We start from the raw sequence: 20619 nt of genomic DNA, 5'->3' as shown, positions 1-20619 counted from the left end.
CACTCTTGGCATTCTCTCAGCCAGCTTCATGAAGTAGTAACCTGGAATTCATTTAAATTAACAGGTGTGCCATGTTAAAAGTGAATTTGTGGAATTTCTTTCCTTAATGCTTTTTAGCCAATCCATTGTGTTGTGACAAGTTAGGGGTGGTATACAGAAGATAGTCCTTTTTGGTAAAATACCAAGTCCATATTATGGCAAGAACAGCTCAAATAAGCAAAGAGAAACGTCAGTCCATTATTACTTTAAGACATGAAGGTCAGTCAATCCAGAAAATGTTCAAGTGCAGTCGCAAAAAACATCAAGTGCTATGATGAAACTGGCTCTCATGAGGACCGCCACAGGAAAGGAAGACCCAGAGTTGCCTCTGCTGCAGAGGATAAGTTCATTAGAGTTACCAGCCTCAGATTGCAGCCCAAATAAATGCTTCACAGAGTTCAAGTAACAGACACATCTCAACATCAGCTGTTCAGAGGAGACTGTGTGAATTAGGCCTTCATGGTCAAATTGCTACAAAGAAACCACTACTAAAGGACACCAATAAGAAGAAGAGACTTGCTTGGGCCAAGAAACACGAGCAATGGACATTAGACCGATGGAAATCTGTCCTTTGGTCTGATGTGTCCAAATTTGAGATTTTTGGTTCCAACCGCTGTGTCTTTGTGAGACGCAGAGTAGGTGAACGGATGATCTCCGCATGGGTGGTTCACACCATGAAGCATGGAGGAGGAGGTGTGATGGTGTGGGAGTGCTTTGCTGGTGTCACTTTTGGTGATTTATTTACAATTCAAGGCACACTTAACCAGCATGGCTACCACAGCATTCTGCAGCGATGTGCCATCCCATCTGGTTTGCGCTTAGTGGGACTATCATTTGTTTTTCAAACAGGACAATGATCCAACACACCTCAAGGCTGTGTAAGGGCTATTTGACCAAGAAGGAGAGTGATGGAGTACTGGCCTCCACAATCACCCGACCTCAACCCAATTGACATGGTTTGGGATGAGCTGGACCGCAGAGTGAAGGAAAAGCATTCAACAAGTGCTCAGCATATGTGGGAACTCCTTCAAGACTGTTGGAAAAGCATTCCAGTTGAAGTTGGTTGAGAGAATGCCAAACGCGTGCAAAGCTATCATCAAGGCAAAGGGTGACTACTTTGAAGAGTGTCATATATTTTGATTTGTTTTACACTTGTTTTACACTTTTTTGGTTACTACATACATTACTACAAGTGTTATTTCATAGTTTTGATGTCTTCACTATTATTATACAATGTAGAATGAAGTAAAAATAAAGAAAACCCCTTGAATGAGTAGGTGTGTCCAAACTTTTGAGTGGTAATGTATATAACAATTACACTCACACACAACTCTTGCCTTTTTTTTTGTTTCTCCCCATGTAGTTCAGCAGAAGAAACAGCTGGAGAAGGAGACTGGTGTGAAGATCCTGGAGGCTGGAGTCAGCGATGTAAGTCCTGTTCCATCATCTATCTAGTAAGCTGGGAACCACAGAACTATAATCATTGACTTAAATGAGGATGCCCTTTCTAATTATTCTATTTCTGTGCTGAGTATAGATTATTCTTAAGTCGGAAGTTTACATACACTTAGGTTGGAGTCATTAAAACTCGTTTTTCAACCACTCCACAAATTTTTTGTTAACAAACTATAGTTTTGGCAAGTCAGTTAGGACATCTATTTTGTGCATGACACAAGTAATTTTTCCAACAATTGTTTACAGACAGATTATTTCATTTATAATTCACTGTATCACAATTCCAGTGGGTCAGAAGTTTCCATGCACTAAGTTGCCTGTGCCTTTAATGCCTTTAAACAGCTTGGGAAAATCCAGAAAATGAGGTCATGGCTTTAGAAGCTTCTGTTAGGCTAATTGACATCATTTGAGTCAACTGGAGGTGTACCTGTGAATGTATTTCAAGGCCTACCTTCAAACTCGGTGCCTCTTTGCTTGACTTCATGGGAAATCAAAAGAAATCAGCCAAAAATGTAGACCTCCACAAGTCTGGTTCATCTTTGGGAGCAATTTCCAAACGCCTGAAGGTACCACGTTCATCTGTAGAAACAATAGTACACAAGTATAAGCACCATGGGACCACGCAACCGTCATGCCGCTCAGGAAGGAGACGTGTTCAGTCTCCTAGAGATGAACGTACTTGGTGCGAAAAGTGCAAATCAATCCCAGAACAACAGCAAGGACCTTGTGAAGATGCTGGAGGAAACAGGTACAAAAGTATCTATATCCACAGTAAAACAAGTCCTATATCGGACATAACCTGAAAGGCCGCTCAGCAAGGAAGAAGCCACTGCTCCAAAACAGCCATAAAAAAGCCAGACTACGGTTTGCAACTGCACATGGGGACAAAGATCGTACTTTTTGGAGAAATGTCCTCTGGTCTGATGAAACAAAAATAGAACTGTTGGGCCATAATGACCATCGTTATGTTTTGAGGAAAAAGGGGGAAGCTTGCAAGCCGAACAACACCATCCCAACCATGAAGCACAGGGGTGGCAGCATCATTATGTGGGGGTGCTTTGCTGCAAGAGGGACTGGTGCACTTCACAAAATAGATGGCATCATGAGGGAAGGACAATTACCTGGATATATTGAAGCAGCATCTCAAGACATCAGTCAGGAAGTTAAAGCTTGGTCGCAAATAGGTCTTCCAAATGGACAATGACCCCAAGCATACTTCCAAAGTGGAGGCAAAATGGCTTAAGGACAACAAAGTCAAGGTATTGGGGTGGCCATCACAAAGCCCTGACTTCAATCCTATAGAAAATTTGTGGGAAGAACTGAAAAAGCGTGTGCGAGCAAGGAGGCCTACAAACCTGACTTAGTTACACCAGCTCTGTCAGAAGGAATGGGCCAAAATTCACCCAACTTATTTTGGGAAGCTTGTGGAAGGCTACCCGAAACGTTTGACCCAAGTTAAACAATTTAAACTCAATACTACCAAATACTAATTGAGTGTATGTAATCTTCTGACCCACTGGGAATGCGACGAAAGAAATAATAGCTGAAATAAATCAATCTCTCTACAATTATTCTGACATTTCACATTCTTAAAATACAATGGTGATCCTAACTGACCTAAGACAGGGAATGTTTACTAGGATTAAGTGTCAGGAATTGTGAAAAATGAGTTTAAATGTATTTGGCTAAGTTGAAGTTCCGACTTCAACTGTATATTGAATACAATTTTTGTAAGATTGTATCATTAGATTTTACCAAGTAAAATCCCTAAAGAGAATACTGAGCTTGTCCTCCCAACACCCCAACATGCAACATCATTGTAAAGGAACTTAACCAAACCTGAAATGTTCCAGATCTCTGTACACTGCGCTCTGATTTGATTTGACTGGGGTGTTCTCCAGGGATATGGATCCAGATGTGGCAACTTGGCATTTAATCACCACGCTACCTTCTGCTACCATCCATACCGCCTGCATCCTTTATGAGGCTGCCATTATGCAACCAGACATTGATCTTGAGCCGAAATGAATGCCAAATGTATTTCCTGTTAAACGTGTCGCTTTGATACACATCCTCTGTATTCATTTCCTGTCCTCCTTAGGATCGTTGGTTCCCATGGAGAATAAAGAACAACAAGACAAAGCGCAGTGCGTTTTGACACTTTAAATAGCAGATGATAGTGGCTCAGGGAAGGAACAATAAGCGGATTATCTGGAGAGCTGTCACTTTGTGGCTACCCAAAATTAAGAGCAGTGCAGAAGTATACTTAAGATGAGCGTGGGCATGAGAGCAGGGGAGATGTGCATTCATTCATTGGTGACGCTGCTAATAGATATTCAAATGTAGCTAGCAATGTGCATATTGGAGGTGAGGATCTAATCAAGCAGCCATTGATGCGCTGGAGTCCTCCTAGCAGACCCGCGTCTAAATGAGTTTTTCTATGGAAATGAGACAGACAGCGATGGCACTGTGAGCCATGAAGATTATCACGAGGCATGCTGGGAACTAAATGGATGTGGCCTGTGTGTGTGCTGCTGCCGTCGTCAATGGCAACAGGCATAACATAGTCGGGAGCGTTTTCCTTGGTCAATCCTTCACTCGCTGTCCTCCTATGGCCATCTCTGTCACACGTTCTCTACATTCGCTTGTTGTTTTATTTTATCTCAATTTCTTATGTTTATGCGTTTACCTCCCTCTTTTTTTACCCGCCCTCTTTCCTTTCCTTTACCTCATCTACAATTCACTCGTCCTCTATCTGCCTGACTCTCTTTTTCTCCTCTTACACAAGGCAAACATTGATGGAAGGCTGTGGTTTGTCATATTGGACCTATTTGTAGATAATTAGCTGCAGGTAGCCTAGTGGTTAGAGCGTTGGACTAGTAACCGAAAGGTTGCAAGACCAAATCCCCGAGCTGACAAGGTAAAAATCTGTCGTTCTGCCCCTGAACAAGGCAGTTAACCCACTGTTCCTAGGCCGTCATCGAAAATAAGAATTTGTTCTTAACTGACTTGCCTAGTTAAATAATGGAAAAATGATAAGTTCTCTGCGGAAACCTGAGTGAGTGAGTGAGGGCGGGATCTATCTTTTACCTCAGGAGTGGGAAATCAGAGACAGACGGTGTGTGTGTGTGTGTGTGTGTGTGTGTGTGTGTGTGTGTGTGTGTGTGTGTGTGTGTGTGTGTGTGTGTGTGTGTGTGTGTGAGCTCATGGGTGTATGTGTGCGCCTGTGTATGTCTCAGTAACTATGCATTAGCCTTCAAAACACAAGACCAATGTGTGCATAAATTGACAAAGAAAGTAAATGAGAATAAGTTCATAAAGGCACAACCAGTTAGATGTTATGGGGTTTATATCATGTCGTAAGAGATCCAATCAAATTGGAGGAGTTCTCCACTATAGCACAGGCTTACATCAGAGAGTGCCTGCTCTTGCATGGAACCAACCAACCTGTTTTTTTTAAGAGTATTGAGAGTGGAGCTGACACAGGGTGCGTCCCCATTGGGCTCCGGTCTAAAGTAGTGCACTACATAGGGGATATGGTGCAATTTGGGACACAACCAGAGCCTCTCCGTCCTGTCCTCACCCTGTCTGTCTTTGTTAAAAAGGGGACAAATGACAAAACAGCTTAGGAAGATGTCCTGATAACACGGACGTCGATAGCAGAAGATGTCGACGAAGATAAGCTAATGTCAAAGTGAGGAGATGGGATGCTAATCGGTAGACTTCATAATATCTGGTCCTCCTATAGATTTTCCAGAACCCGTTTTCTTAAAAATATCCCTGTTTTGCAACTCATTAGCTACATTTGCCACCCTATTTAAGTAATTACACTTTAATAAGCATGACATTTTGTAAGTCATTTAAGTTGCGGTTATGTTTTATCAAGGAGATAGATTGCTGTCCAGATCACGTTAGTGTCTCCATAACAGCACTCCTGTGAATGTGTGAAAAACTATCTTAGGGAAAAGCGAGAAGGGCAAGAGGGGTAATAGGAGAGGGGCGGTAGAAAGCCTAATATATACAATGTTTTTGTTCATCTCAATTCCAGCACTCTATCATCAGTGTTTATCACTAGGGATGTGAAATGTCGACATTGACAGTAAATGAAAATCCTACAGAGAATATAAATGTGCATACACCTCACAGCACCACCAGGCAGCCGGTTGGAGAATCAGCCTCTAGTACAGATCATACCATACAGTTTCAGCAGTCTTCCGTTTTGTGGAGAGATGTTCCTAAAAGGCACACAGAGCTCCGTGACTGTGCATCCTCTCCACTTTTCATCCTCCCGTCCTGTTCGTGTTCAGGAGGGGTCGAGGAGTCACTGCGCATCTGGAGTGTGAGTGTGAGAGAGAGAGAGAGAGCGTGAGCGAGCGAGAAATGGCGCAGGACCCGAGGGTTGCAGACTCCTGCTGCAATGGTTTGCGTTAGCCAGCAGTATGCAGAGATAGACACAGTGTGGCTGGTTCCAGTGGAGGTTCTGAGGAGGGGGACGGGTGGGTAAGTGGCTGGGGGACAGGGCGGGGTTGGGAGGGGGGGTGTCTCGGTCAGACGTCCTCGCTGGGTTGCCTGGGGAGTCCTGACAGACAGCCGCCGCCTCTGGTGTCACCACCCACACCCCTCCCCAATGCACATACACCCTTCCTCACACCCCTCGGCCTATCCACAGGTGAGAGGATGATGCTGTCATTATCTCCTCCTGAAAAGAAAAAAAATATGATAAATAATGAATCACAAAATGGATGTTAAAAGGTGGCACCATCACAGTGGAAGACCATATATCGTGTTCTTCAATACAACAAGATCACTGAGGGTTTCTCATTTGATCAGCGTTATTTTAAAATCATTGCTTTTACATTAATAGCGGCTGTTTTTTAAGAATATATGTTTATCAGCATACCAGTTGTCTTTTTTATCAGTACTTCTGAATACAGTGTAAAGGCATCCGCATACATATGTTCGGTTTGCTCCTAGCAGAACTCAGCTATGGTAAAGCGAACATCTGTGCTCGCAAACTCCCTAAAGACCTTCGCTTGAAAAACGAGAAAAAAAGCGGCAATATTACTCTTGTTTGTCCCTCTTGAGCCACCGTAGCAACAGCATAGCCATAACACTTCCTCAAAATAATCTGTAATTCATTTGGACTTATTTGCCGAGGAGCTCTTAGTCGCGCAATTTTACATCTAGCTAAGATGTTTGCTGCAGTACTTCTCAAGCGAAAAAATGTGCATGAAAACTAATAGCGTACTGCAGACATTAGGGCCTAGCTGCTGCGCTCTCTCCTCTCTCTCGTTGAATGACAGCAAACACTTCATTGAGGAATCCCATCCATAGTTCCTATCCCTAATGTTGCTCAATCACTGATGAATGGGCGTAAAATTCGGCTACCAAACTTGGACTTGCCTCATGAAAAACATTTGTGCGTGAACAGCCGGAAAATAAACTTTCCGAATACCGAAAGGAACAAAAACGTCACAAAATGTCGTCATAATATGTGCACAAACTGTTTAGACTGGGAAGCATGCGACAGGCTTTAGGGAGAGAAAGCTGGGCGTTTATAGTTGCCTGCCCGTATTAAACCTTCCCCATGTGATTAAGTTTGTGGGTAAATTGAGATTCATTGACAATTTGACAGAAGCCTCATGTTTTCGATAACTCCTGTAAACTGCTTATGTGGAGAGGCACTCATTAACCACAGAACTCCCTGAGCTGCACGTCAACTGATTACTCAACCACCAATTGTAAATTATATATGGCAGGCAGGGATCTCCGCACAGGGTTGTGTGTGTGTGTGTGTGTGTGTGTGTGTGTGTGTGTGTGTGTGTGTGCGTGCGTGCGTGCGTGCGTGCGTGCGTGCGTGTGTGCATGTTTTGCATATGATGTGTGCTGTTAGGGATGTCTATGTGTCTATGCACATAACATACATTAACGAGACTTGTATACATGTGTTCACATCCCTTACAGAAAAAAAAACACATGAATTTCACATGTGAACATGTGAAGTGTTCCAAAAACACGTTTTCATATGATCATATGGGATCTTATGTAAAGTTAATGTGATAACATGAAACTACACCTGTGAAAACGTGATTTTCCACATGTGAAATCCTGTGGTTTTTCTGTAAGGGGGTGTGTTTGTGGTCTGTGTATCATTGTGTCTGTTTACTTGTGATGGCTTTCGCTGCGGAATTGCTGGAACCTTTAAGGATTTCCATTCGATTTCTCTCAGCCACTTAACAGAAGTGGATGCAGAGAAATAAACATTAGTATATAATCCTATCATATGTCAAGTAGGAGGAAATGTCGGCAGTAAATGCCACCATCTTAGAATGTAGGAAAGCACTCATGGTCTCTCCCAATAAGAGTACTGGAGAAGCATGTGCAAAACTAATCTCAGTGAAAGGTCACGGGCAAAGATGACCTCTGGCAACTGGATTTGGAGGCTTTCTTGACAATTTCCTGCACCATAAGGAATGTGCAGGCAAGCTTAAGAGCAATGCCATTGGAAAATATTTGAACATGTAACATGTAAATGATAGTCCTACTGTATATGCAGTATGATCAACAATAATGGGCACATAATAGCCTGAGTTCCGAATGGTACCCTATTTTCAACATAGTGCTCTACTCTTGACCAGTGTCCCATGTGCCCTGTTCAAAAGTAGTGCACTATATAGGGAATAGGGTGCCGTTTGCTACTCTCTGGAGCAGAGCATACCGAAGCGATTTCTACATATTGCACCTTTTAAGTACTTTTCATTTAGCTAATTTTCAATCTAGTTTCATTTAGTTCATTGTCAATCTAGTTTGGCTGTAAACGTGTTCTGAATTGTAAAAAAAAATATTAACAGACCTTTTTCATTTTAAACACTGATCCTGTTATTGTATTTTTTTACAACAGTCTTTGCATAATAACAACATTTTTAAGAGAAAATAATAGCGAAAATAAAAGGCGTCCAAGCACAGAACCTTGAGGAATGCCAGATTCAACTTTGTAATGTTCATTTGGGGAAAGATTGGGAAAGTAATTGGGGAAATAATAAAAGTAGTTATTTGTTGGGACTGTGAGGAGGTGAGACTCAAGGTGTTGCTTTCTGAGGGACTACTAGGGTGATGTGTTGCCAGGCTCTGCTAGCAACTCAATATGAAAATAAATGTCTCTATTAGCCCTGTGTTCACACTCACCTTCTCATTTGCAACTTTTAAACAGCTGTAAATACAGCACTTGTGTCAACAAATAGGTTTAGGGTGGTGGAACAGGGGGTGGCGGGTAGCACTGCTGCATATCTATGAGTTGTGAAAATAATATTGCTACAATGGGATACAAAGCCCTATTCCCAAAGTATTGTATTTTCAAGGTGTTGTATTTTTATAACAGCACTTTATGTTAGCACTTATTAATCACCTACGATGTATTTATAAGGTGTTTATTATGCCCTAATAACACAAAATAAAGTCAGTGGAGGATGATTCAGAGTTTATTAGCCTAGGTCAGAAATCTGGGCCCTGGTCAAAAATATTGCAATATAAAGGGAATAGGGTGCCATTTGGGATGCATAACAAACACCCTCTATAGAGCTCTGACCTTGAAAGCTTTTATCAGCCCGTGTAAACCTCTTCATCGGCAGCAGGACACACACATTTATCTGTTGCTTCAACAACCAATGCCGCATGTCCTTCACACCTTAACAGCCTCAGCAGAAACACTATCTCTAATGGCTGTTATCTGCTCTCTCTGCCACAGCCAGGTCACAACACTGTAGTATATTACTGGCAAATTTGATTTAGTAGACTTTTAGTAGAGAGACACCTCAAACAAAAGTCTGTCTAATGAATGTCTAATGAACGAGATTACAATGTGGGAGATTAGGATGCAATTTAAACACAACCTTAACAGAATCATCTTGTATCAGATTGAAAATCTAAAATGTAAAATTTCTCTTATAGGCATTCTCCGGTACGTTTGTATACTTTTTTTCCATTAGTTCTAATAGTAGCACTCATGTGCCAAAAGTGGTACCCGAAAATTGCATACTACTTCAGTATGTGCAGATCTGTGCACCACATCATTGCGCTCTCTCTGCTTTGCTGTGGGTGCATTATGTGCATATTGCTAGCTGTCACTCATATGGCGAGGGGCTGAAGCTCATTGGTTGAACTCAAATTGCTAGGGGGCTGTAGGGAAAATGGCGCAGTACAGCTTCAAGTAAAACAGTTACGTTCAAACTAGGGATCTTGTTGCTAATTGTGGTAAAACAGTAATTCTACTCATAGATTATGCATTATGAACTACACATTGACACATCCAGCCCAAAGCAGGGGAAATACTTTAAAAATACTTAGTAGGCGCCAAAGCTCCGGAGCATGCCTGAGCAAATTGTCTGACCTGCTATGCGCAATCAGAATGATTCATTTTGGGTTATCTTAATCTGGATTGGTTGATGCCAGTATTTGATACGCAGAAAGATATTTGTACTGCGCTACATCTAACTGAGCTGATAACTAAACCAACTAGCCCCAACTTTAAACACCCTGAAAAATCTACCCTTCGAGATATTTTTCAAACAAAAGCCCCTCATAAATATACAGCCAATGGTACATTTGCTAATAAGTTCAGTGACCATTGTCCTGTTGCCTGCATAACAGATGTTAAGATACATAAATCTCGCTCACGTATTTTTCTGGAATTTTAATGAGCAAAATGTTTTGTCTGAGTGACTGTTGGGTTGTGTCGACTATCACTGACTCTGATCAGGCCCTTTTATTTCCCTGTTTAACTCTGTTGCAGATAAACATGTGCCATACAAAAGGCTAAGGGTAAAATACAGATCTAATCCTCGGTTCATGTATGAATTGTCTAAGAAATGACAGGAAATATATGTTGCTTGGGCTAAGGCTAGACTGACTGATTCTACGTCTGATTGGCAGTCCTTCAGACATTTAAGAAATAGATGTCTATCTATTGGGGCGGCAGGTAGCCTTGGGCGTTGGGGCATTAACCGAAAGGTTGCTGGATTGAATCTCCGAGCCGACAAGGTAGAAATCTGTCGTTCTGCCCCTGAGCAAGGCAGTTAACCCACTGTTCGCCAGGTGTCGAAGATGTAGATGTCGATTAAAGCAGCCCCCGTACCTCTCTGATTCAGAGGGGTTGGGTTAAATGCGGAAGACACATTTCAGTTGATGGCATTCAGTTGTACAACTGACTAGGTATCACCATTTCCCCTATCTCTGGTTAGAAAAGCTAAATCAACATATTCCTTGAATTGTGTATCGGAGAGTGGTGGTAATACAACCAATTTCTGGAAAGATGTCAAATCTTTGAAAAACAAAACTCCACCCCTTCGTTGCCCCTGCAGGTTTTGGTCCCATACCAGACAACATGGGAATTTGTGGTGCTTTTAATAACCATTTTGCTTCAGCTGGCCACCTGTTTGAAAGGATAGTCTCTGAAAATTCATCTCATTTCACTAGAGGGAGTCCTTTAGTCATCTCAAAACAGATAGTAGCGAATGATGCACAAACAGACCCACATACTTTATTTTCATTTTAACCATTTGATGTCTATGATGTATTAAGTGCTTTGCTAAAGATTGATGTTAAACAATCCATAGACGCTGATTCACTTGATCCCTTCTTACTGCCCGACTTATTGCAGAAACATTGGCCTATATTTTTTAATTGACAATTGTTTCTGGTGTTATCCCTAAGATCTGAAAAGCGGCACATGTCCTCCCCCAACATAAAGGAGGAGATCCTTCTGACTTAGGTAACTACCTTACAATTTCCAAATTATGTCAGTATTGGGACCTGTCCTCTTTAGAATTTCTATAAATAATATTGGTCTATTTCTTAAAACTGTTATGTATGCCTTTGCCCCAACTATTGACCAGGCTATGTTAGAGCTGCAATCTAACCTTGTTACCTTACAGAAAGCCCTGGTTGGTTTAAAACGTGCACTTAATGCGGGCTAAATATATGTTGTTCTCTGATTCTCACAAAAAAAATTCAGATGGACTACATATTTATTCGTTGGATGGTTCTCCCATCGATTGGGTTCCCGCCTATAAATATTTTGCCATTTGGATTGACATAGATTTTATATTTAACTTTTGAATGTAAAGTCCCCATATTTGGGGACCCTATTGGATTTGTTTTATTCAATTCAGTCTGGTATGAGAACGGTAGCCACTATCTGCAAAAGCAGGGTGTCTGCGGAAAGCTGAGTATATTGGCTATTGATCGGTGCCTTCAAGTCTTTGGTATGACTTACTACCATATATGGCCATACGAATTTATAAGGGCAGGCCGAGCCGATGACCTAATTTCAAAATGGCTGCTACCTACATTCCGGTTAGCATTGTGAGGCATAAACGAAAGAAACACAGAATACATTGATATGCACCGAAAGCCGGGACTCCACAGATCATGAGGATATTTTATTTGTCTGCCTGTGACCTACCGTTATTGATCACCAGCCGAGAGTCAAAATGTGACGACCGGCTCAAATCGGTCTTATGTAGCATAATTTGAAATTGTGTTTTTTACACAAAAAGTAGAGATAAAAGTAGAGACTCAGAGCTAGAAAATGGTATTTCATACAGTTGAGGAACAATGGGAAAGTAATTCTGCTTTGAAAGTTGATAAACGTTTTTGTACTACTACTACTGGAGAGCCCTTCTTTGTCTACACCCATTCAGCATCATTCACACCCTCTTAAGCGTTAGCCACACCCATCTCTTTAAAGGTTGATCCAAGCGTTCTGCATTAACAACAGCAGCCAAGCTCCCAAGTGAACTTGCTAGCTACTTCCAGACACAAATGAGAGAACAGCTCACTGAACATTACTCGCACTAGCAGAGCTGGTTAGGCTGTTGTATTATCCAGAGCGTTGGTGAATGCAACTGTGCTGTCAGATTGTCCGTTCGTAAATTCAGAGCGTCCAGTGTGCGCTCTGAATGGTCCTAGAGCGAAATGCTCTGAATTTACGAACATACAATCTGACAGCACAGTTGCAGTCACCAATGCGCTGAGTAGGGTTGATCCGAACGTTTTGACCTCACAACGGCAGTAAAGCACCCAAGCTAACTGGCTAGCTTGCTAGTTACTTCCAGACACAAATGAGAGAGCACCACACTCTGGCCATTTTACTCGCAGTAGCAGTGCTATTAAGGCTGTTTTCATGTTATCCAGAGCTTTGGTGACTAACTGTGCTGCTGGCAACAATTGAATTATGCTTTTTTTTGCCGACGTTTACTGACACCGGCCATATTCAACGGGTGTTGAGCGTTTGTAAATTCTTCAGTTCTTCTGCACTGGCACACTCAGACAAGAGTAAATGGCCAGACAGAATTTATGAACCCACCTGAAATGGTTACTTGCATAGTGGAGTCTTTTGTTAAGACATGTAGCTAGCTAGCTAAACAATGAACCATAATCCCAACTCATGACATTACTACCCTGCATTAATCTGCAGGTAGCTAACCAACCAGGTTCAATGTTAGCTAGCTAACATTAGGCTATAACTAGCCAAGCAAATGGCTTTGATATACGAATAATAAGATCATACACGTTACGTTAGCTAGCAAGCCAGCTAACGTTAGCTAGCTAGCAAACAGTACACTAACTTGAAATGAAAATACTTTATGTCAAAATTAGAAACGTGTAATATCTGAAAATGTAGCTAGCTAACTAGCTAGACTATTTTACCCATGGTCTGAAATTGGAGTAGATAGCCAGAGTGAATTTACCAGCTACCATCTATCAACAGTTGTTGCAGTGACATTCTATTGAAATGGATACTTGCATAGTGGAGTCTATTGTTAAGACATGTAGCTAGCTAGCTAGCTAGCTAAACAATTAATCATAATCCCAACTCATGATGTTACTTCCCTGCATGAATCTGCAGGTAGCTAACCAACCAGGTTCAATGTTAGCTAGCTAACATTAGGCTATAATTAGCCAAGCAACTGGCTCTGAGATACGAATAATAAGATCATACACGTAACATAGGCTAGCTAACAGTACACTCTAACTTGAAATGAAACCACTTTCTGTTAAAATTAGAAACATGTAATATCTGAAAATGTACAGTTGAAGTCGGAAGTTTACGTACACTTAGGTTGGAGTCATTAAAACTCATTTTTCAACCACTCCACAAATGTATTGTTAACAAACTAATTTTGGCAAGTCAGTTAGGACATCTACTTTGTGCATGACACAAGTAATTTTTCCAACAATTGTTTACAGACAGATAATTGCACTTATAATTCACTGTATCACAATTCCAGTGGGTCAGAAGTTTACATACACTAAGGTGACTGTGCCTTTAAACAGCTTGGAAAATTCCAGAAAATGATGTCATGGCTTTAGAAACTTCTGATAGGCTAATTGGCATAATTTGAGTCAACTGGAGGTGTACCTGTGAATGAATTTCAAGGCCTACCTTCAAACTCAGTGCCTCTTTGCTTTACATCATGAGAAAATCAAAAGAAATCAACCAAGACCTCAGAAAATAAATTGTAGACCTCCACAAGTCTGGTTCATCCTTGGGAGCAATTTCCAAACGCCTGAAGGTACCACGTTCATCTGTACAAACAATAGTACGCAAATAAACACCATGGGACCACGCTGTCGTCATACCGCTCAGGAAGGAGACGTGTTCTGTCTCCTAGAGATGAACGTACTTTGATGTGAAAAGTGATAATCAATCCCAGAACAACAGCAAAGGACCTTGTGAAGATGCTGGAGGAAACAGGTACAAAAGTATATATATCCACAGTAAAACGAGTCCTATATCGACATAACCTGAAAGACCACTCAGCAAGGAAGAAGCCACTGCTCCAAAACTGCCATAAAAAAGACAGACTACGGTTTGCAACTGCACATGGGGACAAAGATCGTACTTTTTGGAGAAATGTCCTCTGGTCTGATGAAACAAAAATAGAACTGTTTGGCCATAATGACCATATTTATGTTTTGAGGAAAAAGGGGGAGGCTTGCAAGCCGAACAACACCATCCCAAACATGAAGCACGGGGGTGGCAGCATCATGTTGTGGGGGTGCTTTGCTGCAGGAGGGACTGGTGCGCTTCACAAAATAGATGGATTTATGATGGAAGGACAATTACGTGGATACATTGAAGCAGCATCTCAAGACATCAGTCAGGAAGTTAAAGCTTGGTTGCAAATGGGTCTTCCAAATGGACAATGACCCCAAGCATACTTCCAAAGTTGTGGCAAAATGGCGTAAGGACAACAAAGTCAAGGTATTGGAGTGGCCATCACAAACGCCCTGACCTCAATCCCATAGAACATTTGTGGGCAGAACTGAAAAAGCGTGTGCGAGCAAGGACGCCTAAAAACCTGACCCAGTTACACCAGCTCTGTCAGGAGGAATGGGCCAAAATTCACCCAACTTATTGTGGGAAGCTTGTGGAAGGCTACCCGAAACGTTTGACCCAAGTAAAACAATTTAAAGGCAATGCTACCAAATACTAATTGAATGTATGTAAACTTCTGACCCACTGGGAATGTGATGAAAAAAATAAAAGCTGAAATAAATAATTCTCTCTACTATTATTCTGACATTTCACACTCTTACGATAAAGTGGTGATCCTACACGACCTAAAACAGGGAATTGTTACTAGGATTAAATGTCAGGAATTGTGAAAACTGAGTTTAAATGTATTTGGTTAAGGTGTATGTAAACTTCAGACTTCAACTCTACATACATACATACATACATACATACATACATACATACATACATACATACATACATACATACATACATACATACATACATACATACATACTGTCGTGGCCAAAAGTTTTGAGAATGACACAAATATTAATTTTCACAAAGTCTGCTGCCTCAGTTTGTATAATGGCAATTTGTATATACTCCAGAATGTTATGAAGAGTGATCAGATGAATTGCAATTAATTGCAAAGTCCCTCTTTGCCATGCAAATGAACTGAATCCCCCAAAAAACATTTCCACTGCATTTCAGCCCTGCCACAAAAGGACCAGCTGACATCATGTCAGTGATTCTCTCGTTAACACAGGTGTGAGTGTTGACGAGGACAAGGCTGGAGATCACTCTGTCATGCTGATTGAGTTCGAATAACAGACTAGAAGCTTCAAAAGGAGGGTGGTGCTTGGAATCATTGTTCTTCCTCTGTCAACCATGGTTACCTGCAAAGAAGCACGTGCCGTCATCATTGCTTTGCACAAAAAGGGCTTCACAGGCAAGGATATTGCTGCCAGTAAGATTGCACCTAAATCAACCATTTATCGGATCATCAAGAACTTCAAGAAGAGGGGTTCAATTGTTGTGAAGAAGGCTTCATGGCGCCCAAGAAAGTCCAGCAAGCGCCAGGACCGTCTCATAAAGTAGATTCAGCTGCGGGATCGGGGCACCACCAGTACAGAGCTTGCTCAGGAATGGCAGCAGGCAGGTGTGAGTGCATCTGCGTGCAGAGTGAGGAGAAGACTTTTGGAGGATGGCCTGGTGTCAAGAAGGACAGCAAAGAAGCCACTTCTCTCCAGGAAAAACATCAGGGACAGACTGATATTCTGCAAAAGGTACAGGGATTGATTGGACTGCTGAGGACTGGGGTAAAGTCATTTGCTCTGATGAATCCCCTTACGATTGTTTGGGGCATCTGGAAAAAAGCTTGTCTGGAGAAGACAAGGTGAGCGCTACCATCAGTCCTGTGTCATGCCAACAGTAAAGCATCCTGAGATCATTCATGTGTGGGGTTGCTTCTCAGCCAAGGGAGTGGGCTCACTCGCAATTTTGCCTAAGAACACAGCCATTAATAAAGATTGGTACCAACACATCCTTCGAGAGCAACTTCTCCGAACCATCCAGGAAGATCGGGCATAATGGAGCACCTGGCCATAAGTGAACTAAGTGGCTCGGGGAACAAAACATCAATATTTTAGGTCCATGGCCAGGAAACTCCCCAGACCTTAATCCCATTGAGAACTTGTGGTCAATCCTCAAGAGGCGGGTGGACAAACAAAAACCCACAAACCCACAAAACTCCAATCATTGATTATGCAAGAATGGGCTGCCATTAGTCAGGATGTGGACCAGAAGTTTATTGACAGCATGCCAGGGTGGATTGCAGAGGCCTTGAAAAAGAAGGGTCAACACTGCAAATATTGACTCTTTGCATCAACTAAATGTAATTGTCAATTAAAGCCTTTGACACTTATGAAATGCTTGTAATTATACTTCAGTATTCCATAGTAACATCTGACAAAAATATCTAAAGACAGTGAAGCAGCAAACTTTGTGGAAATTAATATTTGTGTCTTTCTCAAAACTTTTGGCTACGACTGTGTACATATCTTTTTTTAAATATATTTTCCTTTATTCCTTTCTAACCCTACCACCCCTCCCCTAATTGTGGTAAACTAGTGAACAGCAATGCTTAGGCCTCTACTTTCAGATTATACATACTATATACATTTTATGGACAGTCTGTTTTACTAAAGTTCTATTTTGTTTGTTTTTACTCCTGTCCTTCCTCCATCCTCAGCCTCTCCCATCTATTTCTGATATCCATCCGGTTTGATTTCTGTTTGCCATATGTCACATCTTCTCCTGCTCACCCCCTCCGGCGTACGACGTCGCCAGAATACTAACCACAGGTCCTGGGACTCATCATTACGCCCACCTGGCACTCATCATTAGGCGCACCTGTTAATCATTAGGGTTCACACCTGGACTTCATTACCTTCATAATTTCCTCCCCTTTATATGTCACTCTCTTATGTTTTCTCACCAGTTGGTATTATTCTTGTGTACTGGTGTATAGCCACATGGAATTGTCTCTTCTGGTTTTGTTGTTTTCTTAAACATTTCACCTGCTTTCCGACTCGCAGTGCAGTTATTACAGAATACCAACTCAAACTATGGAAGCAGCAGGATAGTTGGAAATCTCTCGACGAACAAGGGTACGTTCTACGTCAACACCATGACCAGCTGGCTCAACTAGGGACAGCCATGGAAGAGGTTCTCGGTAGTCTGCAGCGTCTCAAACATCCCCGAGAGACGTTGCAGCCCAGCATCAGAGGATACTCTAGAGCCAGTCTACCCAGGGAGCCAGCGCAACAGCCCATTCAGCATCCCGCTAAGGTCAGCGATGCCCGTTTATCCCTCCCGTATAAATTCGACGGTACACCATGCAAATGCCGTTGCTTCCTCCTTCAGTGCTCCCTGTATTTTTCACACCAGTTGGGAGCCCCCACCACCGACAGGTCTAAGGTTGCCACGGTTATTTCTCTGCTGACCGGGCGGGCATTGGGATGGCTGTTGGCCGCCTGGGAGAGAGGAGAGGAGGAGCTAGATTCTTATGAGGGGTTCATTGCTCTGTTTAAATGCATTTTTGATCATCCCGCAGAGGGGGAGGTGAACGTCTGCTTCAACTACAGCAGGGGAATCAGTTGGCTGCTGAGTATGCGCTCCCCTTCCGGAAAGTAGCAGCTTCCAGTAGATGTAATGAGCCGGCACTTCGCACGCTATTCAGAAGAGGTCTGCGCGAGTAGGTCCAGATGGAACTGGCCTGTCGGGACGACAACCTCACCCTGGATGCGCTCATTGCGATGGCCATCCGCCTGGATAACCTTCTACGGGAGCATCAGCATTCTCATTGCTTCTCTCCCTCCTTCGGCGAGTACTCGGGATCAGAGCCTGAACCCATGGAGGTAGGGGTCACATGCCTATCCGCGGCAGAACGATGCAGACAGATACAGCTGGGGCTATGTCTGTAACTGTGGGAAAAGAGAGCACAAGCTCCAGCGGTGTCCAGTACTTCAGAATCCGGGATCCACTAGAGCAGAAGGACAGACATGTGACATTCCATCCCCTGGTCCAGGAGTGAGTTTTCCAGATTCAGTTCCTGCTAGACTCTTTTTGGTGTCCATCCCTCTGGCTGACTGTCCCTCATGTACTGTTTCTACAGCTTTAGTGGATTCTGGTGCTGCTGGAAACTTTATGGATCAGACCCTTGCCTCCTCCCTCAACATTACCATCTATCCGCTCTCCTCTCCTTTTCCGGTTCAAGGACTCGACTGTCAGCCATTAGGATCTGGGACCATCACACACATCACTCAACCACTCACCCTCACCGTGGAGTCCAATCACCAGGTGAGCATCTCTTTCTTCAGGTGTGCACCAGGTCACAAAATCATCCTCGGCCTCCCTTGCCTCCAACGCCATAACCCTATCATCTCATGGTCGAGGATGAAAATCAGACTGGTCACCTGAATGCTGGAAGACCTGCTTCCCTGTCCCCTGTGGTTCCACATCGGTTGAGTCCTATGGTTGCCCTTCAGCCCAACATCCTGGGGGAATACCAGGACCTAAAGGAGATATTCACCAAGACCCCGCGCTACTTGTCTCCCTCCTCATCACCCCTGGGACTGTGCCATCGACCTGTTCCGGTGCTACACCTCTGCTCAGACGCATCTACCCTCTGTCTGTGGCTGAGACCCAGGCCATGGAGGATTACATTCGAGGCGCTCCAAAAGGATTTCTCCATGTATCGATTACCGAGGACTCAATGACGTCACCGAGAAGTATCGGTACCCTCTCCTGTTGGTGCCATCGAGCAGCTCCGCGGGGCCCAGTTCTTCACCAAACTGGACCTGCGGAGGGCCTACAATTCACATCACGGATGTGGAGAAGCTCGGGGTCACGGTCAGCCTCACTTCCGAGTATCGGCCTCAGTCCAACGGACAGGTGGAGAGGATGAACCAGGAGCTGGGGAGGTTCCTGAGGAGTCACTGTCTGGACTGGTGAGTGGGCACAATTCCTTCCCTGGGCAGAGTACGCCCAGAACTCCCTAAATCACTCCTCCACTGGGTTGACCCTCTTCCAGCCGACCCTGGCCCCGTGGACGCCGGGCCAGACCACAGCTCCTGTGGTAGATGAGTGGTTCCGGCGTGCGAAGGAGATGTGGAGCAACTCGCACGTGAGACTCCACCGCGCCGTCCATCGTCAGAAGGAACATTCAGACTGCCACCACAGTGAGAACCCTGTGTTCCATCCTGGGGACCGCATCTGGCTCTCTACCAGGAACCTCCCACTCCACCTGCCTTGCAAGAAACTGATGGGGTCCGATATACGCTGTCTGATCTCTACTGGACTCCCGACGTCGTGGGGGTCGGCTCCAGTATCTGGTGGACTGGGAGGGGTATGGCCCAGAGGAGCGGTGTTGGGTTCCGGTGGACATTCTGGACCCCAACATCATCCATGATTTCCACCTTCGCCGCCCGGACCGACCCGCTCCTCGGGGTCGTCCCTCTGGTCGGCGTTGTCTTGCGGCTTGAGCCGCACGTCAGAGGGGGGGGTACTGTCACATCTTCTCTTGCACCTCCCCTCCGGCGTACGACATCGCCAGAATACTAACCACCAGTCCTGGGATTCATCATTATGCACTGTTAATCATTAGGATTCACTCCTGGACTTCATTACCTTCATCATTTCCTCCCCTTTATGCCACTCATGTTTTCTCACCAGTTGGTATTATTCTTGTGTACCGGCATATAGCCACATGGAATTGTTTTGTTTTATTAAACGTTGCACCTGCTTTGTTATTACCCCATATCTTTCAAACTGTGCTCTTTCACAAAAGTTCTTTATTATATCTTTGCGCATCAAAAATATGGTTTTGCCTGTTTACGCGCTGTAGGCATCCATGTCCCCTGACACCAACACAATGTTTGCAAGAGGTTGGTGTTGTAGACATTTGGTGAACAATAACTTTTAGGCACATCCAGTGTTCAAAAACAGTGCAATTACCACTTTTGGACACTTTGGTGAGGTTGAAAGGACACCTGAATGTACCCTGGATACCCCATAACACCACAATGTTTGTGTGAGGTTGATATGGTAGAAGTTGTGTTTTCATACTGAACAAATAGCACGTAGGGATTGCAAATATGTAATAGCACTGGAATTATCTAATTTACAGACATACTGTATGCCACTTTGGAGAGGTTTAGGGACACTTGGAAACGTCCCATGACCACACCTGACACCACTTACTAAAACATCTGCTTATTTCTAGTTGTCTATCAACCTCATATTGTTCGCATGTTGTGGAAGCC

General features: G+C 43.4%; 1 protein-coding gene across 2 annotated transcripts in view; it reads left to right on the top strand.

The window, feature by feature from the left end:
- ptprn2 (protein tyrosine phosphatase receptor type N2) overlaps window positions 1-20619 on the top strand; it is a 277091-nt gene that overhangs the window by 186030 nt on the left and 70442 nt on the right. For both annotated transcript variants that reach the window (XM_029756151.1, XM_029756150.1), the window contains exon 11: window positions 1403-1467. In XM_029756151.1, the coding sequence (XP_029612011.1) occupies window positions 1403-1467 (65 nt within the window). The remainder of the gene's footprint in view (window positions 1-1402; window positions 1468-20619) is intronic.

Source organism: Salmo trutta, chromosome 6 (assembly GCF_901001165.1).
Source record: "Salmo trutta chromosome 6, fSalTru1.1, whole genome shotgun sequence".
Classification (NCBI taxonomy): domain Eukaryota; kingdom Metazoa; phylum Chordata; class Actinopteri; order Salmoniformes; family Salmonidae; genus Salmo; species Salmo trutta.
This window is presented reverse-complemented; position numbering and strand designations above follow the sequence as displayed.